Source organism: Camelus bactrianus, chromosome 13, assembly GCF_048773025.1.
Source record: "Camelus bactrianus isolate YW-2024 breed Bactrian camel chromosome 13, ASM4877302v1, whole genome shotgun sequence".
Taxonomy (NCBI): domain Eukaryota; kingdom Metazoa; phylum Chordata; class Mammalia; order Artiodactyla; family Camelidae; genus Camelus; species Camelus bactrianus.
The window spans coordinates 73,156,224-73,180,358 of record NC_133551.1 but is presented as its reverse complement, the minus strand read 5'-3'; the positions used below and the strand labels follow the sequence as shown (position 1 = coordinate 73,180,358).

Sequence of the window (24,135 nt, the reverse complement as noted above, 5' to 3'; positions counted from 1 at the left end):
TCATGCAGCTCTAGTCACCTCCCGGCTCCCTGGGGCCCCGCCTGCCTTAGCTAGAGGGGCTGACCGGTGACTGTCCCTTCCAGGTTTTGTGGCACCGAGCCCAGTATGAGCCGCTCTTCCACATGCTCAGTGACCCCGAGGCCTATGTGTTCACCTGCGTCAACCAGACCGCAGAGCAGCAGGAGCTGGAGGACGAGCAGCGGCGGCTGTGTGACATCCAGCCCTTCCTGCCCGTCCTGCGCCTGGTGGCCCGCGAGGGGGACAGAGTGAAGAAGCTCATCAACTCCCAGATCAGCCTGCTCATTGGCAAAGGTACCTCCACTGGGCCTGCCCCCGACCCCTGACCCCTGACCCCCACGCTGACCCAGCTCCCCCTTCCTACCAGGCCTCCATGAGTTTGACTCCTTGCAAGACCCGGAAGTGAATGACTTTCGAGCCAAGATGCGCCAGTTCTGTGAGGAGGCAGCTGTGCGGAGACAGCAGCTGAGCTGGGAGGCCTGGCTGCAGTACAGCTTCCCGCTGCAGCTGGAGCCTTCAGCACGGAGCTGGGGGCCAGGCACCCTGCGCGTCCCCAACCGGGCCCTCCTGGTCAACGTCAAGTTCGAGGGTAGTGAGGTGAGTGGTGGCTCCTGCGAGCCTGTGTGCTGCCGTGTCCATGGAGGACGGTTCCCCTGCCAGACTCCCGGTCACCCACCAGCCTTCCAGGTCCACCCTCCTCCCAACTACATCAGGTATTTACAGTGTATCTGTGCACATGAGGGGCTCGGCTGAGTGTCCTACCAGGCAAGATCTGAGAGGCAGAGTGACCTTTGGCTTTGGTCATTTGTCCACTCATTTGTTCAACAGATATTTCCTGGTGTTGGCCACGTGCCCTCACGGAGCTCACATCCGGAGGCCAGGGGGTACCTACTACGTGCAGCTAGGCAACCGCACCCCCATGCCCCAGACCCCCATGGGCTCTCCACGAGAGAGGAGGCCTGACCCTCCCTCCTCCCCCTAGGAGAGCTTCACCTTCCAGGTGTCCACCAAGGATGTGCCCCTGGCACTGATGGCCTGCGCCCTCCGGAAGAAGGCCACAGTGTTCCGGCAGCCGCTGGTGGAGCAGCCTGAGGACTACACGCTGCGAGTGAACGGGAGGCATGAGTACCTGTACGGCAGCTACCCCCTCTGCCAGTTCCAGGTGAGGGCTGAGGTCTGGGAGGGGCCTTGGGCTCATGGGTTCCCCACAGCCCTGGCCCGGGGCCTGGGTGGCGGGGGGGGGGGGAGGGCGGGGAGGCAGTCCTTGGCCCCTCTTGAGCCCAACAAGCCAGATCTCAGGGGGTCACAGTGAGAGTGTCCTCTTGCTGGGCTGGCATCTCCCCAAGAGCACAGGGAGGTGTGTGGGGACAGGAAGAGCCAGCAAGAGAGCCCCCAAAAGGCCTGGCACAGGCAGTGGTCAGATGAGGGGAGGGGGTCCCTGGGTAGCCAATCATGCAAGGAACAGCTGGGGCCGCCCCATCGGCCGCTCACTCTGCCTCCCATCTCAGTACATCTGTAGCTGCCTGCACAGCGGGCTGACCCCGCACCTGACCATGGTGCACTCCTCCTCCATCCTCGCCATGCGGGACGAACAGAGCAACCCCGCCTCCCAAGTCCAAAAACCGCGCACCAAGCCGCCCCCCATTCCCATGAAGAAGGTGAGCGGCGCCTTGCACTTACCCTCCCCTCCACCTCTCCCTCCCACCTGTTGCCCAACCCTGGAGCCCACTGGGCAACACTGTGTTAAGACTTGGGCCTTGGAGCTTGGGCAGCCAGCGCGACTGGACTGCTGGGGTGGGGGCCTGTCTGAACTCCCCAGGGCAGCTTCCAGTCCTGGCTCTCAGGCCTCCTCTCCTCACGAGGACCTGCCTGCTGCACTGCGGGCAGGACTCCATGGGTCCTGGGGCCCCTGGGGGGCCTGCATGGCAGGTTTTCTGGTAAAGGATGGTGTTGTGTGCAGGTACCTGAGCCCTGTCGTAAACCTGAAACACTCCCACCCCACCCCCACCCAAGTGGCCACCAGCCTTGTCAGTGGCCGAGGCGTGCCCTCCTCTGAATTCCTCTGCTCTAACAGCTGGCTTCTTGCCTCCACCCCGCCCAGCCTTCCTCAGTGTCTCTGTGGTCCCTGGAGCAGCCTTTCTGCATCGAGCTGATCCAGGGCAGCAAAGTGAATGCAGATGAGCGGATGAAGGTAGGGGCTCCTGGGCCGGGAAGGGCATAGGGATCGTGTGTTTTCTGCACAAACACGGTGGCTGTGACCTGGAGGGGTGGTGGAGGAAGAAGGGGGGTTTACACAAAAGCCACCTGACCACATTACCCGGCATCCCTGCCTGGGGTGATTGTGAGCTGCTTCAAAACAGGAAGGGGGGAGGGGAGCAGGCTGGCCAGCCAGAGGTGCCGATTCGGAGAAACCGGGCCCAGCGAATTCTGGGTATTGACTTTAGTGTTGTTTGTGGGGCCAGGCCCAGCCCAGGGATGTGGGAACCACAGAGTCTAGGAGGTGACAGGCACAGAGGAGGAGCTGCTCCCACTGGCCAGGGGCCTTGGGGCTCCGAGGGGGCACTGGGGTGCGGCGGGGTATATGCAGCCCAGACCTCGATCCTGGGGCCAAGGCCACTTCTGGGTCGTTCACAAGCCCACCTCCTTAGTCCTTAGGACGGCCTGCGAGATGCAGGTTTTCTCGTCCCATTTGCAGGACGGAAAACCTGGGTCCATAGAGATCAAAGCTCTTTCTGGAGCACTTACTCACTGGGGTAATTTCCCAAGCAGGGCAGGTCTGGGTTTCCGTGAACGAATCATGGAGGGTTGGATGGAGGCAGCTTTCTGACTGGGCGATGAGGGTGGATTTGGAGGAGGCAGGGCAGCATGTGCGGGCAGCATTAAACCCCTTCCACAGAATCCTTTGTATGATTCTGAGCAGTGTGGGAACCCCTGGGTGCTTGAGCTAGAAGGGCCCCTGGAGTTTCCAAACCCTGATGGGGAAACCAACACCCAGAGCAGGGAGGCAACATGCCCCAGAATCCTGCCGAGCTGATGGGGAGCATAGCCCAGGACACCTTCCCTGTCGCCCAGAGCCACTCATCCTGCTCAGGCAGCCAGCCATCCCTCTTCCAGACCCCTTTCTTCCATGTGGGGAGTGGGGTTCAGACCCACATTTCAGGAGGAGACTCGAGCCTTAGGTGGGAGGGAAAGGGAGGCTGGGCCTCAGCCCCCTGTCACCCGTGCCCATGCCTTCCCCAGCTGGTGGTGCAGGCCGGGCTCTTCCATGGCAACGAGACACTGTGCAAGACGGTGTCCAGCTCAGAGGTGAGCGTGTGCTCAGAACCCGTATGGAAGCAGCGGCTGGAGTTCGACATCAATGTGTGCGACCTGCCGCGCATGGCCCGCCTCTGCTTTGCACTTTATGCCGTGATTGAGAAGGCCAAGAAGGCGCGCTCTACCAAGAAGAAGTCCAAGAAGGCGGTAGGTGGGGCTGGTCGGGAGGCTGGGCCAGGCCTCAGAGAACCAGTGGACTCCCTGCTGGGTCCAGTCCAGTCCTGCAGCTCTGGGGCCGCTGCTCGCCCTGCTCCCAGCATCCCAGCAGCCTGGGGATGGGGTCTAGAGGGCCTCTGGACCCAGACTCCCCACCCCTCCCACCCTGGCCACCACCCCTGCTGTGTGATGGTGCTGGGTCCCTGGGCTCATGAGCAGGGGTCTCAGAATATCTGGGCCTGGGACTTCGGTCCTCGTGGGAACCTGGAGGCAGCCCCCTGGGGTGAAAGGACAAATGCAGTGTACTCCCAGGGAGCAAGGTGGCCTGAGACAGCAGCCGGCCGGGCATGGAGTGGTGGTCGAGCACTGAGTCACTGGGCCCAGGATGTGACTGGCCACCAAGCCATGCTGACTCACTGGTAGCTGGGCCAGGCCAGATCTCTGGGGCTGATGTGGTTTGTTTGGGGCTTTCTCAAGAAGCCAAGAGTGAGATGCATCCCGGAGCAGAAGGGAGCCAAGGGGTAGCTGACCCTGCTGGCTGCCTCGCAGGGAGTCTGGGCCTGGCTGGGCCCATCCTGCAGGTGAGCAAATGGAGGCTTTTCAGCAGCTGGACTCCTTTCCCAGGACTGCCCCATCGCGTGGGCCAACCTCATGTTGTTTGACTACAAGGACCAGCTCAAGACCGGCGAGTGCCGCCTCTACATGTGGCCCTCCGTCCCAGGTGGGCCCAGGCCAGAAGGGCAGGTGTGGGGTGGGGGGGGCGGCTCCCAGACCTGGTGGCATTCCCCTTGTAACTCCATCTGGCCCTGTATCCAGATGAGAAAGGGGAGCTGCTGAACCCCTCGGGAACTGTGCGGAGTAATCCCAACACTGAGAGTGCAGCCGCTCTGGTCATCTTTCTCCCTGAGGTGGCCCCCCACCCTGTGTACTACCCTGCCCTGGACAAGGTCAGTGAGGGGTCCAGGACCTACCCTGCCTAGAAACCTCAGGGCTAAAGATTAACTTTCCTGACCCTGCCTCTAAGGCTCCCCAGGACTTGGTCCCCACACCCCGTGAGGCTGGAGGCTGGGTCCCCCACACACCTTGACTCTCTGTAGTTCTCGTGTGTCCTAGAGCAGTGGTTCTCAACCAGGGGCCTCTTTGTCCCCCAGGGGACTTGACAATGTCCAAGGACAACTTTGTGGGTCACAACTAGTGGGAGAGATGCTCCTGGCGTCTCGTGGGTGGAGGCCAGGGGTGCTGCTAAAGACCCTGCAGCGGGCGGGACGATCTCCACCACTGAGAGTCATTGGCCCACAAAGGCAGCGCTGAGGCGTTGACATCGCCCTGGGGGCCCTGCCAGGCTGGCCCAGGGCCCCAGGGGCGCCGCTGATAGCAGGGCCGCTGTTGCAGATCCTGGAGCTGGGGCGGCACGGGGAGCATGGGCGCTTCACGGAGGAGGAGGTGAGCTGGGGGCCGTGGGCGGTGGGCTGTGGTCCTGGCTGCAGCGCTCACGCCTCCCCGCCTGCATCCTCCAGCAGCTGCAGCTGCGGGAAATCCTGGAGCGGCGGGGATCCGGGGAGCTGTATGAGCACGAGAAGGACCTGGTGTGGAAGATGCGGCACGAGATCCAGGAGCACTTCCCCGAGGCGCTGGCCCGGCTGCTGCTGGTCACCAAGTGGAACAAACATGAGGACGTGGCCCAGGTGGGCGGTGGGGGCAGGGCCGGGGAGGGGGCCGGGCCTGGAGCCAGACCACCACCTGCGGCCCCCGCCCTGACCACCGGCTCCCCCCAGATGCTCTACCTGCTGTGCTCCTGGCCTGAGCTGCCTGTCCTGAGTGCCCTGGAGCTGCTGGACTTCAGCTTCCCCGACCGCCACGTGGGCTCCTTCGCCATCAAGTCCCTGCGGAAACTGACGTGAGTCCTGCGGGCTCCCTGCTCCTCAGAGGGCCGCTTTGCCCCAGCGTGTAGGACTGGGTGCTGGATGGGGCCTCCTGCGCCTGCCCTGACCCCTCCCCAGCTGCAGACCCTTTCCCAAGCCGTCAGGCTCCGGGCCCTAGCCGGCCTCCCTTGTCTGCAGGGACGACGAGCTTTTCCAGTACCTGCTGCAGCTGGTGCAGGTGCTCAAGTACGAGTCCTACCTCGACTGCGAGCTGACCAAGTTCCTGCTGGACCGGGCCCTGGCCAACCGCAAGATCGGCCACTTCCTCTTCTGGCACCTCCGGTAGCTGGACTCGCCTGGAAGGCCGTGGGGAAGAGGGGCCTCTTGCCTGCTGGCCTGGCGGGCCAGGCTGGGAGGGGCTGTGTGGCCCTGCCAGGTGAGGCTCAGCCCCTCCTCCTCCTCCCTCCAGCTCCGAGATGCACGTGCCGTCTGTGGCCCTGCGCTTCGGCCTCATCATGGAGGCCTACTGCCGGGGCAGCACCCACCACATGAAGGTGCTGATGAAGCAGGTGAGGCTCGGGGCCCTGCACTCTCACCCCACGCTGGGCTCTACTTTCTGGCCAAGTCGCCCCGACCCTGGTAGAACCGAGGTTCGGAGCCTGCCCCTCCCGGCCTGCCCACACTGCCTTCCCATCCTCCGGGCCAGGGGGAAGCTCTGAGCAAACTGAAGGCCCTGAACGACTTTGTCAAAGTGAGCTCCCAGAAGACGCCCAAGCCGCAGACCAAGGAGCTGATGCACATGTGCATGCGCCAGGAGACCTACCTGGAGGCCCTCTCCCACCTGCAGTCCCCGCTCGACCCCAGCACCCTGCTGGCTGAAGTCTGGTGAGCCCCGGGCCCCAGCCAGGGCCCCTCCCCCCGCCCCCCAGAGGCCCCGCAGAGGGCCCGCCGCTGACCGCGCCCTGCCCCAGCAGCGTGGAGCAGTGCACCTTCATGGACTCCAAGATGAAGCCCCTGTGGGTCATGTACAGCAACGAGGAGGCCGGCAGTGACGGCAGCGTGGGCATCATCTTCAAGAACGGGGATGGTGAGCAGGCTGGGCCCTGGCCTCCCCATACTGCCCTCGGGGGGGCCTGGGAGGGGGCACTCCTGGAGGGCCAGCTGAGGAAAAGACAGAGTCCCGGGACTTTGGAGCCTGGGCATGGCTGGGATTGGAGAACCCACCAGAAACTCGTGTTTCTCCTCCCGGGGGCCGGCTGCACAGACCTCCGCCAGGACATGCTGACCCTGCAGATGATCCAGCTCATGGACATTCTGTGGAAGCAGGAGGGGTTGGACCTGAGGTGAGAGGCCCTCCTGTCATCCACTCATGCCTGCACCAGGCTTAGGATCCTGTCCCTTTGGAGGGGTCCCCAGTCAAAGCTGACATTTCCACCTCAGCTGGAGAAGACTGGCTGCTCTAAGAAGACCAGGGACCAGTTTAAACTCGGGGCCAGGGAGGTGATAGGGCCCCAGAATGAGGGTGGAGGAGGCCAGCCCTGGCCCTTAGTACCCATCTTGCTCCATTGTTTCCTTTGACCTAAGCATCCCTGGCTTCCAGCCCCATCTTCATCCAGGCCACCTGGATTTTTATCTCTCAGCAAATAGTGAGCTCAGCCAAGGTGCTGACTTTTCTTCTCTGCATCTTGGGTGCTGGTGCAACCTCTCCAAGGAAACTTCCTTGAAGCCCCGGAGGGTCAAGGGCTCCTCCCCAGGCCTGTCTCCTCTTTTTCAGCAACTTGAGTAGCATCTCCTGTGGCTTTTTTGAGTTATGCTTCTCAGGGCCAAGCAGCCAAAGGGACAGCCCTTGACCACTGTGTCTGCCTGCCTTTCCTCCCACCTGCTAGGATGACCCCCTATGGCTGCCTCTCCACCGGGGACCGCACAGGCCTCATCGAGGTCGTTCTTCACTCGGACACCATCGCCAACATCCAGCTGAACAAGAGCAACATGGCGGCCACAGCTGCCTTCAACAAAGATGCTCTACTCAACTGGCTCAAGTCCAAGAACCCTGGGTAGGTTTGGGGCTCTAGGGACACACGCCCTTCCTTCCAGGAGGTACAGTTTGGGAGTCAAAGGCAAGGAGGAAGGCCTGTGACAGTTTCTGTGGCTTCTTCTGAGGACCAGCCCATAGATACTGTGAGGAAGTGGGTCAGGTTTCTGTTCCCCCATGTATCAGTTAGTTATTTCCATGTAACAACCACCCTGAATTTAGGGGCCTAAACCACCAATCTGCAACTTGAGCTGGCTCAGCTGGGTGGCTCTTCCACTGGAATCACTCGTGTGGCTGCTGTCATTTGGTAGCGTGCCTGGGCCTGGAAGGTTGTGTGACGGGGTCTCTCTCCATGTGGTCGCTCATTCTAGCCTGAGCTTCCCTCCACGGCCATAGGGAAGGTTCAGGAGCTGCAAGGTGTCTTAAGGCCCAGGCTCTGGAATGAGCCCAGCATGACTTCTTCCACGTTCCATTGGTCCAAGCAAGTTATAAAGCCAGATTCGGGGGGGACATAGACCCCACCCCTTGATAGGAGTTGCAGAACGGTGTGGCCATGGTTTCCAACCCCTCCCACCAGGGAGGCCCTGGATCGAGCCATTGAGGAGTTCACCCTCTCCTGTGCTGGCTACTGCGTGGCCACGTACGTGCTGGGCATCGGTGATCGGCACAGCGACAACATCATGGTCCGGGAGAACGGCCAGGTAGGGGCAGGGTGGGGGCGGCCATGAGGGGGGTGCCTGTCACCCTGCGCCAGCCTGCTGGCCTCTCTGCTCTGCACACGACTGCCGGGCGGAGCCCACTCCAAGCCCTTCCGGCTTCCTCTGCTTTCCCAGGCTCCTCTGGGCCGGGGTGCCCTCCTTTCTGACTCCATTTCAGTCTTTGCCCTTCTCTCCCCTTAGCTTTTCCACATTGATTTCGGCCACTTTCTGGGGAATTTCAAGACCAAGTTTGGAATCAACCGTGAGCGAGTCCCATTCATCCTCACCTATGACTTTGTCCACGTGATCCAGCAGGGGAAGACGAATAATAGTGAGAAATTTGAAAGGTGAGGGTGCCCCAGGCCCCCTAAATCCCCCCTGGTGCGGGGGGCCCCAGTCAAGGTGCAGGGACAGGCAGTGTGGGCAGGTCTAGGGGTCCTCTCAGGGCGTCGGGGGTCAGTTATAGGGAGCGAGGGCTTTGTGTCCACAGCTGTTTCCGGGGCGAGGATGGGCTGGCTTGGGGTAGGGGTGGCTGGGAGGATCCTGAGCCCCGCCCCCCGGCCTCCGCTGCAGGTTCCGGGGCTACTGTGAGAGGGCCTACTCCATCCTGCGGCGGCACGGGCTGCTCTTCCTCCACCTCTTCGCCCTCATGCGGGCGGCAGGCCTGCCTGAGCTCAGCTGCTCCAAAGACATCCAGTATCTCAAGGTAAGCACCAAGACAGGGCCGCGCCAGGCAGAAGCCCAGGCAGGCCAGCCTCCGAGCAATATGGCCGAGCCTCTCCTCCCCCCTAGAGTGTGGTGGGCCCTCCAGACTCACAGGCCCTGGGCCCCGGGTCTGGTGGGAAGCAGCTGGCCGGAGCCCCAGTTCTGCTGAGGATGTGCGGGCACCTCCCTTGATCCACCCTGCTGTCCTCCACGGACTGGTGTTTCCACTTGTACGGGAGGGCTGGATTAGATAGGGTTCACCTACAGTTAAAAAAGTATTTTTCCTTCCTGTGTCTTCTCAGTCTGAGGCTGGCAGGGAGTAAGGGCGGCAGGGTTACCAGCACCTGCCAGGTGTTCTTTGGTGCCCAGTTCATGAGATGAAGCTGCTCCCTCCCTTCCTCCTCCTGCCAGCTTCCGATGGAGAAGGCGAGGCCGCCTGTCCACCCTGGAGCTTTGGGGCCAAGACCACCTGGCACGAGTTGGCCTCTTGTTTTGAGGATGGGTCAGGGGGCCTCCCTGGGAGCAGAATAGCAACCTCTTCCAGGGGAGCTGTTGGGTGGAGATCTCCTGAATCCCTTTGCGCAGCTCCCTTAGGAGGAACTCTTACCTGCTCAGGGTGGGCAGAGGTACAGGGAGGCAGGAGGGGAGCCTGCAGAGCAGGGACCAGGTCCCAGTGTGGTCGCCCACTGCTCTGATTTTGCCTCAGGATTCTCTGGCCTTGGGAAAAACAGAGGAGGAGGCTCTGAAGCACTTCCGAGTGAAGTTTAACGAAGCCCTCCGGGAGAGCTGGAAAACCAAAGTGAACTGGCTGGCCCACAACGTGTCCAAAGATAACAGACAATAGCAGCCCCTCCTGGCCGGACACTGGCCCCTGCAAGCCCTGGGCCTGGACAAACCAACCGTCAGTCCTGGGAACAAGACGTCCTCAGCCATCCTCCAGGGCCTAAAGCCTGAACTGTACCATTTGGTAAATAACCTACATGGCTGCCTTTTGTTTACACTGGTTATTTATTTATGACTTGAAACGTTTCAGGAACTGAACAGCCATAAATGGAAATGCATCCTTCACGCAGGGGAGGGGTGCTGTCCTCCGGAGGCCCCTGCCAGAGCCCTGGGCTTTGATGAGAAGACACTGTGAGCTGGGCACCTCGAGACTGCATCTTGCCGAGGATTTGTAACCTCAAGTCTTCCAGCTGGTGGATCTGGAGCCAGCAAAGACTCTTCTCCCACGGGGAAGCCTTCTCTTTCCAGGCTCCCGCTGGACTGCACAGGTCTTGGCACCTGGCAGTTACCTGGTGCCTGCAGTCCCGACAGGGCGCCCAGGCTTGCTCACCCCTCCACCTCCGTGCTCTCCGTTGACTGAGTTCTGGGCAGCTCCTGGAGGAAGCCTGGGTCCCCTCCAACTTCAGGGACGCTTGCTTTCCACTTTGAAAGTGACTCTCGGGTACGGGAATTCTCTCATCTCTGCTGTAAGGCAATTTTGTTTGCGGGTAAGAAAAAATTAGCCAAACTACTGAACCTCTGTGGCTTGGGAGAACGGCCCTAGCCTCCAGGAAGTATAGCCTTCGCTGGTCCTTGAGACACATTAAAAAGACCTGAGCTTGACCGAGCTCTTCCTGGTCGTGGATCAAGGTGCAAACAGGTGCGAGTACTTTGTGCAATGACGTGTAACCTCCTCTTAAAGCAGGTTTTAGGTAGCGAAGGACCTGCTCTCCTCTCCCTGGATGCTCACATCCGAAAACCTGCTCTCAGTACCCAGGTACCAGCAGCGTGAGAGCTAGGGGTGTGGCGGCATCTTTTCCTCTGACGGTACTTAGCTTGAATAATTTAGGCTCAGCCTTAGGTGCATCTGAGGAACTCAAGAAATGCAGGTTCTCGGGCCTCTCTCAGCCTTTTGAAGCGAACTCCAGAGATGAGGCTTAGAATCTGGGCTTTTAGAAGCCCACGGATGAGCTTAATGTATTAGCAGCTGACTTGGGGCCTGCAGGGCTGCACTGCTTCTGTCTCAAAGGCCTTGCGAGGTTCAGGAGAGTCAGAGGCAGCCGCCCTCCCAAGAGCCCAGGTGCCAATGCTCTCTCTCAATCAGTTACAGGTGGCTGACAGGCGTAGCAACCGTGCCCCACGCACAGCCCCACAGACCACACTCTGGTTCCCCACCAAGTGCTGAATTCATCAAACACACCTCACCCGTCTGGAAATAGGAAAAGCCGAGTGTATGTTTATCTGTTATTTATTTAAACTTGTCTGTGCTTTCTGGCGTGGGCAGCACAGTGCATATTCACAGCAATTTCTTGTTTGAGTGAATATTTTCTTTTTTTTTTTTAACTCATTTGCTGTTTCTGTATGGATGGGGAAGGCAAGTTCAATGTAATTGCTGCAGGTTGAGACCAGCACTCTGAAACCTTGAAATGAGAGGTAAAAACAGAGTAAAAGAAATAAAAGCCTTTGCGTGTCAGGCTTTTGGCTCAGAAAGAAACAAGGGAATGCGGGATTAAATTGAAAACCAGACAAAAAACAACCCACTCTCCCACTGGAGTTGGTTAGAACCCAAACTTTATTGTGGTGTATACACTTTCTGACCTAATCATCAATGTACACATCTGGAAAGTGACACGGCGGCGGCTACAGACAGCGCGAGAACATCCCACCTCCGCGTCGGCGTCTAGCTGTTGTCTAAACAGAGCAGCTACAGCGACAGTACATGGAGGGGTGGCCACACACGACACAGGACAGCCGGCGGTGTCCTCAAAACTAGCAGTTATGAGCACGGAACAGCGTTCAAAATTATTGTCCCCCAGTTTTAGAAATCTGAAATTTCACATGTAAATTAAAAACCAAGTGCTGCAGGGGTCTGAGCTCCTGACCGCTGCCCTTCACCACCGGCTGGGCACGGGCTTTGCCCCGGGGCTCTGGGGAGGGGGTCTAGCACTGCCTTCAGGCCACTGGACATCATTTCAGCAAACCTGCTCCTCAGCCGTTCTGAGTATGGACCCCTCAGGCCTGCTGATCCAAACCAAGAGGTCATACGGTCTGCCCTAGCCGTATAACCGACACGCGCTCTCACCAGCAAGGAAATGTTCAGTACAAACCCCAAGGCCGCGTGTGAGTCCAGGTTCCCGCACAAGGAGCTGCTGGTCCTCAGAGAAGCCTACACAAATGGCCAGGGACCTCAGCTCCCCCGCGGACCTCTGCCAAGTCAGAAACGGGTAGAATCCCCAAGAAAAGACCTGGCCATTTCCAGCCTCCAAAGAGCGGTCCCTGACCTGGTCCCTTCCTGCCAGGCAGCACACTGATGTCTGTGCCCCTGGCTGCCCCGTCCACACGCCAAGGCCTGAGACCCGAGGCCGTGAGTGCCCAGGGCTGCCCGAGTCGGGCAGACACCCAGGGGCAGGAGCCTCGGTCCCTCCCACGCTCAGCGTCTCCTACTTCACTTTGCACCCGGCCCTGGTTTACACTAGCACAAAGGACACAAGGAATCCCAATTTATTTACAAAATATTAAAAAGTCAGTTCATCATCTACATATTAATCCCCATTCTGCCATTTTATACATGCACTAGTTTGGAAAAAATAAAAATTAAAAAAAAAAGAAAAAGAAAAAAAGGATTACCAGGTGGGAGCGAGCAATTTTAACCCTTTGCCAACGAGTCCAATCACAACAACTTTTCCGGAGAGTGTCAGCTCCTCACGTAACTTATGCGCCATCAGGCGGAGGCAGGGAGAGAGCAAGGGGGCCTACGGTCCTACACACCAAGCACGGGCAGAGATGGGCGGTGGGGAGGGTCTGCAGACCTACTGGCCAGAATGACTTTGTACATCGTGGACCCTTAGGGCGGGGACGGAGATGACAGCAGAGTCTCCTGAAGCAAGAAGGGAGGTGACGGAGGGAGCGGCTGGCTCAGTAGCTGAGGGTGGAGTCATCCCACTCCAGCTGCTGCTGCCTGTTTGCCGTCTGCTGGTCCCCGTGCTCCCCTTCCTCCTCCTCGCTGCTCTCCGACTCAGCACTGGTGATGTCGTCTTCCTCGTCTCCGTCCTCACTCTCCTCTTCCTCTTCCTCCTCCTCCTCCTCCTCGCTGCTGTGCTGGTCCTCATACGTCTGACCAAGAGGTGACTGGGCATGAATCTGGCCCCACCCCGTGGCCCCGCTAACTGCCCAGCGTGCATTCACCTGCCAGGAGCCCCAGCCGCTGCCCAGTAGGAGAGGGGCTGTGCTGCGCTGGGAGGAGCCTCACCAAGGACAGGGGACAACAAAGCTCTGGTCACCCCCACAGGGTGACTGTGAGCCTGAAGAAGGCCTCTCTAGGCCTCTGTTTACCCAGTTGTGCGGATCACGTAAAGCACACGACTGAGGATGAGGTGAGCCCAGCTCCGTCCGGCCCCAGCCTGGTTGGCTGTCTGTCGGCCGTCATCTGGCCGCACCTACCTCCATGGGGTTTACGGTGATGGTCAAGGCAGAGTCGTCCCAGTCCATCTCGTTCTCCTTCCCAGTGTCCTGGTCCCGCATGGTCCTCTGATGGGCGGCCCGGATCCGGAACACTCCCAGGATGATCATGAACACCAGGAAGCTGACACACACCACAATCACGACGGTGGCGGTGCTGGGGACAACTGTGGGGACAGGAGACGGGGCTGCTGCGGCAACCAGACCCAACTCAGAGCCCACGTGCGCCCGACCTCCTCCCCCGCACGCCTCACGCCCCGCCAGCCCCCAGAGAACAGGCAGACAGATGGGAGGAGGCACAGCACAGCTTCAAATCCAGGTTTGGCCCCGCTGTCCGGTGGCCGGGGATCAGTGAGTCTGCCCTCTGTCAGCGCTTTAGCTTCCTCACGTGTGACACAGAACAATGACCGGGCTGGCTGGTGGCTGTTCTGAGTGGGAGCTGGGCTCCCACAGGAAGGGGTGGGGGGCTGGGGCTGCCCGACTCTGCTGGAGGTCAGAAGTCGTGGGGCTGCTCCCCATGGTCCTACCTGCGAACGGGTGAGGGTTGGCCAGGTTGTGACCCGAGAGATCAATGAAGGAGCGGTGCTCGGGGTGGACGAACTGTGGCTGGGCGGCCATGTGGCTGGCGTGCTCCATGGGATTGGCCGTGTGGATGACGTTCACCTGCAGTGGGGACAGAAAGGCAGCCTTAATGTGTCTGAACGGTGGAGACGCACTTGAGATGCTGACGGGACCAGCACCACCAAAGTGGGTCCTGGACCGATACTGGTGGGTGGAGAAAAGGACGGGGAAACCAAGGAGGCTGCTGTAACCATCTGACATCCCACTGCCCTAATAGCTCATTTCTATTACATCTGATAAAATAATTTGTCCACAACAGACCGGAGGCGAGACCCTGCCACCACCACTGGCCCCTCCCCACAAGTCGTTTGAGAATCCCTGGCACAGACCACAGCTCCTCTTTTCCCCAAACCATAGCCACGTGAACAACAGCACAAGTCACAGCCATTCATTTCCTTTCAAACCCGCTACCCTCTGGCTCCAGCCCTGTGAGTTTAATTCTGCTGCCACGGGGTCATGGTGGAAGCATTCGACTGCTGAGAACTTTGGGCCCATTTCTCTGGACCACAGAAGCTCGGAGTGAGATGACAGGTTTCAGGGCAGGACAGCAGCCCTCACCCTGGGCCAAGGATTTGTTCTCAGAAGGACGGGCCACCTACAAAGAACCCTCGGTTCTCTAGGCGCTGCTCTCTCAAAAGCAGTGTCCAGTCTCAAGAAACCATCTCGTCCCTCAACCAGGGCACTGACTGCCACTTGTTCTTGACCTCCTTTCTCCAAAGGCTCCTCTGACCCCTGGGCTGAGGCATCTGGTGAAAGGCAGGCACTGTGCGGTACCCCGGCCCACTTCAGGCACGACCTGTCACCCCAAACCTGTGCAGGTCTAACCGGCAACAGCCCCTAGGCTGGAAAAGCCTACCCTCCCCAGGTAGCTCGTGTGCAAACAAAGGGACCACGAGTGAGGGTCAGTCACCATGCTGCTGGCCCTTCTCCACAGACCCGGCACTCACCTCCACCTGGAACTCATTGCTGACGTAGCGGCCATTCAGCTCGGAGCAGATGAGCTTGAACTTCCGGTCCAGCAAAGACCTGGTGTGCCAGTTCCGATACCGCAGAAGGCGTAAGACCTCCTCGTAGCTGGCCATGGTGCCGACACCTGCAGGCAGGGAGAAGACGCCCGGCAGCTGAGGTTAGGAGCGCGGGCCGTGGAGGGACGTGCCACCACACGCCCAACTTTCGCCCTTTGTGAGGACAGGACCCAAGGCAGAGCCCCTCCCATCTGGAGAAGGTGGGTAGCCGCCACTCTTCCCAGTCGACACTTCCCCGCGGATTCCCTCCGGGTTCTGCGATGCGGGGAAGCGGGGCTGAGGGTTTGGAGCGCCTGCTCTCCACTCCGCCTCTCACCCGTGAAGACCACACCCAGCTCAGAGCTGCTGACTTCAATGCCCTTCTGCTGCAGGCGGGCTGCGTCCACCTCCAGGCTCTCCTGCTCTCGGTTCAGCTCCTCTCCCTCCACCGTGACTTCACAGGTGTCCAGGTCGTGCACGATCTCCTCAGACACCAGTGACTCTTGAACTGCAAAAACAGCCCACAGGGAAATAGAGGCCGCAGAGCCCAGGTCGCACCTGATGGCCGGCCCACCCATCCTCTAACTCGCAGAGCCCTTTCAGGGACCACAGACAGAGGTATGGGACAGTCACCTTCAAGAACTGGGGGCGCTTTATGTGTCTAGGATGACTGGCCACTGGGAAGGCCCGAGAAGAGGGGACCCTGTCCCGCTCTGGCTAACCAGCCAGTAGGAGCACCCAAACAGCGTCTCCTGCCCTGGTCTCCATCCTCTCAACCCACAAGATCCATCCCAGATCCTGGCATCAAGCCGGACAAAGATGAAAGGACCCTCCGGGTGGGTTTCCAAAGGTCAAAGTAAGCTCCAGCCCATGGGTCAGATTCCAAGTCCCTAAAACCCCAGAGAAAAAGGGCCAGGCGGGTGGGTACAGCTCAGTGGTAGGACACATGCTCAACACGCACGAGGTCTGGGTTCAATTCATAGAATCTCTGTTTAAATAAACAAACAAACAAACCTACCTAATTACCTCCCACCCCCTAAAAAACACAAAAATCAAAACAAAACAGAAAGCACCAACAGAAAGGAAGGAAAAAAAAAAAAGAAAAAGGGCCAGGAGGAGTGCAGCAGTGGTGGGGTTTCAGCGCCCAGCTTCGAGCCCAGGCAGAGGCAGACATCTCAGAGGGCAGAGGGGCTGTTACCTGTGGGGTCCTCGTCCCCCTCCCCTTCAGGCTCCACTTCTCTCGTGATGGTGCTGATGATCCGAAGCTCAGGGAAAAGGAACACACCCTCTGAGCTTTCAAATTCAGAAGCCGCTCGAGCAAAATGGTGGACGCCACTCAGGCTGATCTTGGGCTCTTCCGGCTGTAGGACCATCACGTAGCCGTCCACCGGGGGGATGGAGATGCAGGCGGCCTCGTTGAAACACCTGCCAACAAGAAGGCGAGGCAGGGGTCAGGGCTTTAAGAGGCGGCTTCCCAGGCCTCACGGGCAAAGGTGCTCGGAGGTGGAACATGCAGGATTCCACAGCTACCTGGGGGACTGAAGACAGCGGCCACTCCCAGAGTATTTCCAAACATCACTAATGAACATCACTCGACCTTCCTGGTAAGGAGCGATGGACCACCTTTCCTTACAGAAGGGAGGCTGAGTTGTCTTAAAAACCCAAATACGCACACTTTCTTCTCAAGGGTCACTGAGCAAAGACAGATTTATTGTTACCAATCAGCACATACTTGACCGTGCTGGTGATTTTGAGTCTTCGGATTCCAGGGGTGGGGAACTGTCGTGAATTCAGGTAGGAAATGTGCTGCATGGCCTTATCCAACTCCCCAACATCCTCTCCCTCCAAGGTCAACACCGACTGACTGGGGTTGGCTTGGATCTGAAACGGTGCCAAACAGAGAAGAGAGGAATAAGGTTCTAATTGCAAGAAGCTGAAGCTACGAACGAACGCTTTGGCAAAGAGGGTTAGCTTGGGCTTGACTTGAATTGGTGACGTGGAGAGGAAAAGCTCATGTAACTCCAGTGATGTGACCCTGTAAGTTGACGGTAAATATCTGAGGTGCAAACAGATCTCTGATATAGTAAGAAATATACATTTGGTCTTCGTCTCTGGCTTCTGGCACAGAGCTCCTAAAACCCTAGGAATTTCCAGAGTGATAGGAGAGTCTTATGACTCATATATAAGACCCTTTCGACCAGCCCAGAGTGTACCTTAATGAAGTGACCCCTGGTGGAGCCCTGGATAGTCTGGAGAGGGGTTGCTTGCCAGAGGAACCAACCATGTGATTAGAGGGTTGGCTCTTCAGCCCCACCCCCTAAACCCTGGGAGCGGGGAGAAGCTGGAGACTGAGCCACCCATCAATGGTCAGTGATTTAATCAATCATACCTACCTAATGGGACATCCACAAAACCCCCTAAGTGATGGGTCTGGGGAGCTTCTGGGTTGGTGGATGCATCGAGGTTCTGGGAGGGAGGTGCTTCTAGACAGGGTGTGGGAGCGCCATGGGCCCTCCCTCGCTCCTTGCCCCCTTGTGTCTCTTCTACTTGGTTGTTCCTGAGTTGTATCTTTTATCAAAAACCAGTAACAGTAAGTGAAGTGTTTCTGGGGTTTACTGAGCAGTCCTAGCAGATTACTGAACCTGGAAAGGGGGAGGGATTGTGGGAGCCCTCGACTGTTAGCCCAGTTGGATGGAAGTGTGGGTGTCGGAGGCCCTGACACTGTAGGTGGCACCTGAGGAGCAGGCGTGTGGTGGGCTGGGGGTCCCTGCCCCCTCCAGGGAGTTAGTGTCAGAGCTGAACTGAACTGCAGGACACCAAGGGAGCTAGAGTCCAGAGAGCTGGAGAACTGGTGTGAGGAAAAAACCCGCATGTGTGGTGTCAGAGGTGCTGTGAGTAAAAACAATCACAGATTAATCCTCGTGTCAACATCGCGGCCCAGGAAGCCGTGAGTGCCATGCAGGCGGCTGCCGGTGTTACCTTTATGCCTCTGCTGCTGTCTTCAGGGACGTGCAGGTCCAGCCCCTCTTTGCAGGTATACAGACAGTCTATCACCTTCTTATCTGCAAGTTTCCCAGAACGGATCGTCAGGCCAGCCAGATTACCTCTGAAAAACTGGGTCATGTGCAGGTCACCACCTTTGGAACACGGGGAAAAAGAGCAGAAGTTAGGCCTGCAGCCCAGGGCCTCCTGCTTCATTTCTGAATGCGGTGTTACTGGTGGTGGCAGCTTGATGAGTGGACATGCAGGTTAGTTCCTACCAAATCCTGTTAGCTTTGCAACTGACATGGAAGCGCAGTGAAGAAATTAAATGGTTTATGATCATGCACATGGCCTGGAGAAGAGGAGTCGGGGGTCCCTCACCCAAGCCCAGAAGCCAAGAGGTCCCATGAGTGTCCCCACACATCCAGGCACTCCCTGGGAAGGGTGGCCTGCACTGTACCCGTCACCATGGTACACCAGTGACGTCATACTGGTGCCAGCCTATTCCACCACCGCCTTCTCAATCAGCTGGGTCAGGCGCTGGGTCGCTTTTTCTAACTGAGCATCCTCAGGGGGTTACATACAAACGTGGGTGTGAATGTACACAAACAGGACTAGAAAGATAAAAGGAACACCAGTACGAGGCCCATAGGTGGCTATTTTGTTGAGTCCCATTGTGCCTGTCTCCTACCACTGAGGATAACTGGGAAGTGAAGACGCTGTAAGAAAAACCCAGGGTGGAAGGGTGTATCTCAGTGGTAGAGCCATGCTTAGCATGCACGAGGTCCTGGGTTCAATCCTCAGTACCTCCATTAAAATAATAAATAAATAAAAATAAAACCTAATAATTTCCACCCCCCAAATTAGATTTTTTAAAAAGCATTTTTTTTTAAAAAGAGGGATTCACAGTTGCTAAGGCATTAGCCTGCATTGACTCCCCTCTGCCCAGCAAAAGCAATAAAGCTGCTCTTTTCTTTGCTCCCCAAAAAAGAAAAAGAAAAACCTGGAAAGTGGCCCTTGACAGACTGTAACGAAGAGCCAAAACCAGGTGGACCTACACCGTTTTTACACTGGAGAGGGCACCGGCTGGCGGCAGCACATCTCACTCCTGATAAGGACGTCAGATGCTACATCATCTCTAGGGATCGAGATTTCTAAGAAACACTATTTAAAAGTCACCATGAGGACAGACTATCTAGACACGAGTCTTTTCCTGTCTTGTGGTTCAGACACACAAGAAGCAGGAGGTGGCCTCCCAAACCTGGCCTGTGAGATTTCCGCAGGGCGCCTCAGGCAGTGGGATGGGGTAAAATTTGATGAGGGAAAAAAAAGATTCCAATTAGTGCACTGCATTAATGAGTCACTTGCTCTCACTTCAACTGTGATCGGAATGGGCAGAAAAGGGAAATCCCATGATGCAGGGAGGGCAGCGGAAGGCAAAGCAGCAGCTCAAATAGGGTCTGGGACCAAAATGCAACTTGGGCATCTCATGCGAAATGTGCAATGAATTGATGTCTTGTCTTTAAATGAAACATAATAGTGAACCGTAGGGGGAAAAGTCCAGCAACCTGCAGAGGCCACAGGCACAGGCTCAGTTTCATTGTCATTTTCAACTCCTGAATACTCTGCAGAAAAGCAAGACAGACAATAGAAAAGGACCAAGAGGTTAGGCTCTTCAAACTGGACCTTGAAAATTAGTTTTGAAAAGCTACCAAACACAAAACACAATGAGAAAAATTCCCTTCTTGCCCCTCCTGGGGACACACTCCACCTGGATGAAGTCTGTACCTGGTCACAATTTCCCAAAGTTATACTGACCACCCTCACTCTTCTTTCTACTTTCCTCCCACCTTCCTGCAGCCTCCTTGCCGAAACACAGGTTGGATTCAAAGTACGATGAGTAAATGCTGTGCTCTAAATTCACTGATGTCCTCAACCCCTGCTGCCGGGCAGGACGCTGAGAAGTGCCAGCTGACACCCACGGCGGAGACACACCTGGTGTAAACAGGACCCCACCCCGGCCTTCCTAGGGGGTAAGATACTTCGGCAGACAAAACGGGATGGCCCGTGGAAGCATCTGAAGCCTGGTATGTGGTGAATATGTAAAAAGCTGTCTTTTTTAAAGCTCAAAAGGAGTTCACATCGGTTTAGACTTTGACCTCTAAGTGACAGAGGAAAAAAGGCATTTTAACTACTTTTTCTGAACAGGAAGGGAGAGTCAGAGGTTAAGGAACTCACCCAGAGAAAGACTTAATCCGTGACAGGCCTGGGAACTCTAACCCCTGACAGCGCCTGCAGCTCCTGGCCCAGTGTTGAGGGGAGAGGCACCGCCCAGTGACCGCCCAGTGATCCAGCACAGGATTTTCACTTCCCAGACCATGTGGGAGATGCACTGCTTCTCTCCCAGCCTCCGCCACCTTTTGTGCTGCAGCCTCACGGGGATACGCTGGGGGCAGGGCCAGGTGTGTGCAGGTGAGCCCCGCAGCCCACACAGCTCCTACCCTCCTAACACAGTTAGAATTGCTGTTTCAGTTGATGTGTGAAGCGGTGCCTGCAGCCCAGGCTCCCGACAGTGAATCTGGAAGGAAGGGGGCTTCAAACCCACTGAAAGGAAGAAAAGACATCTTCCCCATTAACTAAAACTTTTAAAACTTGTATTTGGTTTGGGAATTTAGGCAGATTTTTCTGGCTAAGGATGCTGAGAGGGCTGAGACAGAAGAGATGAGAGGGGGTGAAAGGTTAACTGCCACGTGACAGCAGAGATGCTGTGACATGACCAGGAAGGCAGGGGGTTATTTTAACCCACGGGACAAAGTTCCCAGAATACAAAATAACCTTTAGGTTCATGCCTGCTTTCTTATTCTTATTTTTAAAATCACTACTCAGAAATTGTTCTTTAATTTGGAAAGCAAACTTGAACCAAAGTTTTAAGAATAACAACTAAAAAGTTCCTATGTGCCTAATAATTTACTCTTCATTCCTTGGTCTCATGCTCTGCTTTCTGATGGATGAACTATCACGAGAATGAAATCTGGGAATCTGCTAAAGAAGTTCACTCTGAAATACTGTCTTACTCCTTTGGAAAGGGTCTGCAGGAAAATTATGAAATTCAAATTGTACTAAAAGAAGCAAAGCTGTCTTAGAAATTAGGCTCTTTCATAAACTTCTAACCTAACTCGAGGTAGAATGTTTCCATAGGGGAGGGAAAAAGAAGGCCTATTTAGCAGGCATGTGTAGTGATGGTGACACCCTGAAGTGACACCACAGTCAAAGGCGAGGGTTGAAGGGGGTGGGGGCGGGGTGGGTAAGAACCTCAAGGGCTGACCGAGGGGTTTGTGAACTTGGATAGGAAAAACTACATGCTTCTTTTCAATAACTTCTGAAATTCAGCTCTCCCTTTGGTTATAAGTGTCAGCTACAAACCACAGAAGTATTAGCAGAAACTGAGACTTTGCCAGTAGGAGTAATTTCCTGTCTCGGTGCACTGGGCAGAGACGCGAGCGCTGTCACAAAGCGCCTCGCTGCCCTGATTCACCGCAGTTTCTGGACTTGCCTGATCTGCACGTGGCAATACAGCAGCACGGGTACTGCTACCTTACAGATCCAGCCGTTCAGCGCTTTGATGATTGTGTTTCAATTTAATTGCTTGTGTCTGAAATTCTATGTATTTTACAGATTAACTACAAAGTATCCTGAGAATACTTCTTCTCGGACCACCAAAAGGCTCGATGGCCCAGAAAAGGGTAAAACCCCTGGTTCGGTGGGTCAGAGGTCTGGCCCAAGGTTCAAATCCCAGCGTCACGTTACCAGCTGGGTAACACAGCTCCCTACTTCTCTGAGCCTCAGTTTCTCAGCTCCTACCCCGCAGACTTATTCTTGCAGTTAGAGAGGTAATGCATGTGAGGTCATCGGCACACAGCCTGCCACTCGGAAAGCAGCGGTAACCGGTCTCATCTCGCTGGGGGCTGTCATCACCTCCCGTCCCTGGTCTTCACAGACACGTCCACAGAGCCCCCCACCAGCGGAGCACCTGCTGAAGGTGTCCCCACCAGGTTAAAGGCTCTGGTGAGCCCCTCAGGGCCAAAGCACACCCCTACACCTGTGCCTGACTGCTGCCTCTCCATTTCTTGAGAACACTCCAACAAACAGATTGACTTATAAAGTCCCTCAAGGACACTCTCCCTCTGTGCCACGCGCCCTCCCAGGCGCCCTCCCAGGCTCCCGGGAAGGCTGGGGTGTGTGCGAGTCCTTCGTCCCCCTCAGTGAGCACAGTAAACAGAGCAATGCCCCAGAGATGAAGCCAGACAAGGGAGCAAAAGGACCAAGGGAAGGGGAGTGACGGGTGTGAGATACTGAGAGGAGCCCGTTCCCTCCAACACAGCATAGGAGTGTTACTGAATTCCTCCGTCCTGGGGGAACTGGGTGCCAGTGACCGTCACCTTGCCAGCAGGCCCCAACCACGAGCTGAGTTTCGATCTTGGCTGGATGCAGCGGGTAATCTTCGGTCACAGCGAAGGGCTCGTGAGAAACGCCGTCCACGTAGAGAGCCACGCTCGAGATTTCCACGTTGAGGACGTAGTGATGCCACTCCTCGTCACAAACCTACGAGGCCAAGGGCAGGGTTAAGTGTGCGGTGCCCACCTTCCCTCTCGCCCAAAGACGCAGCAGTGACAGCGACACAGCTGGACGTGAGAACGAGTCACCTGTGATGAATCTGTCTCCCTAGAAAGGGAAAGACGTAAAACAGCAACAACAAAATACGTGCCCAGCACGTCCCGTCAGAGGGGCCCCAGTGGCACTACCGCCTCTGGGACACTTGGGATGAGGGCGCCGCTCGCCCACCATGTGACAGGGTCCAGAAGGGAGCTGCCCGCGTCTCTGGCCAAGAGCGCAGCACCAGGAAATTCTAGCATCGGCGGGACAGACACCACCCACTGAGCTGGCCACTCCTTTTCTAGATCAAAATGAGAAACGCCTCCAGTCTCAGGACAAGGCACCCTGGAGCTCGTGCGTTTCCTTTCTCAGCTCAAAGGTGACGGTCTAGATAAATGCAGACAGTTCAGATGCCCAGACTGAACCGAGCTCCTTCCCACCGTGAAGGAGCTGCCACGCGGGGAGTCGGGCTGCAGGCCCCGAGGCCCTGCCAGGCCCGGCACTCCCCGACCGCTGGCCCGAGAGGAAGGGGCAGACGTGCAGGAACAGAGACAGGCAAGAGCAGGTGCTGTGAGGTGAGAGCTCTGAAAGTGCGTTTCTAAAAAGTCCGCCCAATTCACATTTAAACGCTCAGACACTGAACAAACGAGAAACAGATCTTAAACAGACCAGAAACATCAAAATAAATGGAGGAACTGCCAAAGATTACCCCCAAAAGAAAAGCAGCTGCTCCCAGTAAGTTTGAGTAAAAAGCCAAACCTCTAACATTGTATATGTTTATTATACATGCATATTATGTGTGTATATAAATGTATAATCACGTGTTTCTACATAAAGGAATAGCACAGTAATTCACTTTTGAGATAGATAAAAATCTTAATTAAAAAAAAATCTTTATTTGAAACAAGTTCTGTAACATAAGCTCCTGCAGAAAGCAATTTATATTACATCCCAGTTCTTAAAGTACTGCTGGCTTCTAGGGGATTCGTAGAGTAACAGTGTATTTAAATATCACTCATATTTGGTCAAATCCATGAGCATATATTCTGAGAAGACAGTAGTAGAATTAGTATAATTTTCTAATTTCCTTAAAAACAGGGTGATTGGGAAAGTGAAACCCCAAACCACAGACAACCCCACAGCAACACTGGGTGACATGGTAACGCTGTGAACGCCAAGAGGAGAGTCAGCGGGAGGAAAGCCCGGGGCGATGATTCAGGAGACGCCAGAGTGGGTGAGGCCACGTTCTTCCTCACACTTTGTGAAAACAACAGAAGGGGGTGGGGGGAGAAGGTCATGCTGATCAACTCTATTTTCAAAGTGCAGGAAAGCTCATTTCATATAAAACCGAGAGGGGAAAAGATGACAACTCGACCCCACGCAGGGTTTTTTAAAGAAAAAAAATTCAATCAAAGGGAGTAATATCCCTTCAGACAATGAAACCAAACCTGAGAGACGTTAACTACAAAAAGGATGACAACAGTCATGCATCAAAAGACATCAGAAAAATGACAGAAAATCAAGACTATATAGTTCAGAACTAGAGCAACTCGGAAATCAGGTGACAAAACACAGGAACGAATTAGACAAAAGTGACAGATACAGAAGGCGGGTAAAGGGTATTAACCAAGGATAAAAGGAGTCCCCAG

At 56.3% G+C, this 24,135-nt stretch overlaps 2 protein-coding genes across 9 annotated transcripts in view; one reads left to right on the top strand and one right to left on the bottom strand.

The window, feature by feature from the left end:
• PIK3CD (phosphatidylinositol-4,5-bisphosphate 3-kinase catalytic subunit delta) overlaps nt 1-11,241 on the top strand; it is a 47,020-nt gene extending 35,779 nt beyond the window's left edge. For all 5 annotated transcript variants that reach the window (XM_074377473.1, XM_074377469.1, XM_074377471.1 and 2 more), the window contains 21 exons: nt 84-312; nt 386-615; nt 1,001-1,180; nt 1,527-1,676; nt 2,120-2,209; nt 3,259-3,480; nt 4,114-4,210; nt 4,306-4,436; nt 4,882-4,932; nt 5,007-5,174; nt 5,265-5,386; nt 5,550-5,693; nt 5,821-5,920; nt 6,058-6,236; nt 6,326-6,438; nt 6,616-6,694; nt 7,238-7,405; nt 7,961-8,084; nt 8,283-8,428; nt 8,655-8,787; nt 9,493-11,241. In XM_074377473.1, coding sequence (XP_074233574.1) covers nt 84-312; nt 386-615; nt 1,001-1,180; nt 1,527-1,676; nt 2,120-2,209; nt 3,259-3,480; nt 4,114-4,210; nt 4,306-4,436; nt 4,882-4,932; nt 5,007-5,174; nt 5,265-5,386; nt 5,550-5,693; nt 5,821-5,920; nt 6,058-6,236; nt 6,326-6,438; nt 6,616-6,694; nt 7,238-7,405; nt 7,961-8,084; nt 8,283-8,428; nt 8,655-8,787; nt 9,493-9,630 — 2,994 coding nt within the window. In that variant the 3' untranslated portion in view covers nt 9,631-11,241. The remainder of the gene's footprint in view (nt 1-83; nt 313-385; nt 616-1,000; nt 1,181-1,526; nt 1,677-2,119; nt 2,210-3,258; nt 3,481-4,113; nt 4,211-4,305; nt 4,437-4,881; nt 4,933-5,006; nt 5,175-5,264; nt 5,387-5,549; nt 5,694-5,820; nt 5,921-6,057; nt 6,237-6,325; nt 6,439-6,615; nt 6,695-7,237; nt 7,406-7,960; nt 8,085-8,282; nt 8,429-8,654; nt 8,788-9,492) is intronic.
• An 80-nt stretch (nt 11,242-11,321) lies between these two features.
• Nucleotides 11,322-24,135, bottom strand: part of CLSTN1 (calsyntenin 1) — a 66,673-nt gene continuing 53,859 nt past the window's right edge. For 2 of the 4 annotated variants that reach the window (XM_074377474.1, XM_074377475.1), the window contains 10 exons: nt 22,273-22,435; nt 19,402-19,458; nt 17,831-17,988; nt 16,584-16,732; nt 16,050-16,276; nt 15,189-15,359; nt 14,795-14,940; nt 13,754-13,889; nt 13,209-13,393; nt 11,322-12,881 (listed from right to left, as the gene is read on the bottom strand). In XM_074377474.1, the coding sequence (XP_074233575.1) occupies nt 12,684-12,881; nt 13,209-13,393; nt 13,754-13,889; nt 14,795-14,940; nt 15,189-15,359; nt 16,050-16,276; nt 16,584-16,732; nt 17,831-17,988; nt 19,402-19,458; nt 22,273-22,435 (1,590 nt within the window). In that variant the 3' untranslated portion in view covers nt 11,322-12,683. The remainder of the gene's footprint in view (nt 12,882-13,208; nt 13,394-13,753; nt 13,890-14,794; nt 14,941-15,188; nt 15,360-16,049; nt 16,277-16,583; nt 16,733-17,830; nt 17,989-19,401; nt 19,459-22,272; nt 22,436-24,135) is intronic. The other 2 variants (XM_074377476.1, XM_074377477.1) reach the window with 1 other exon arrangement.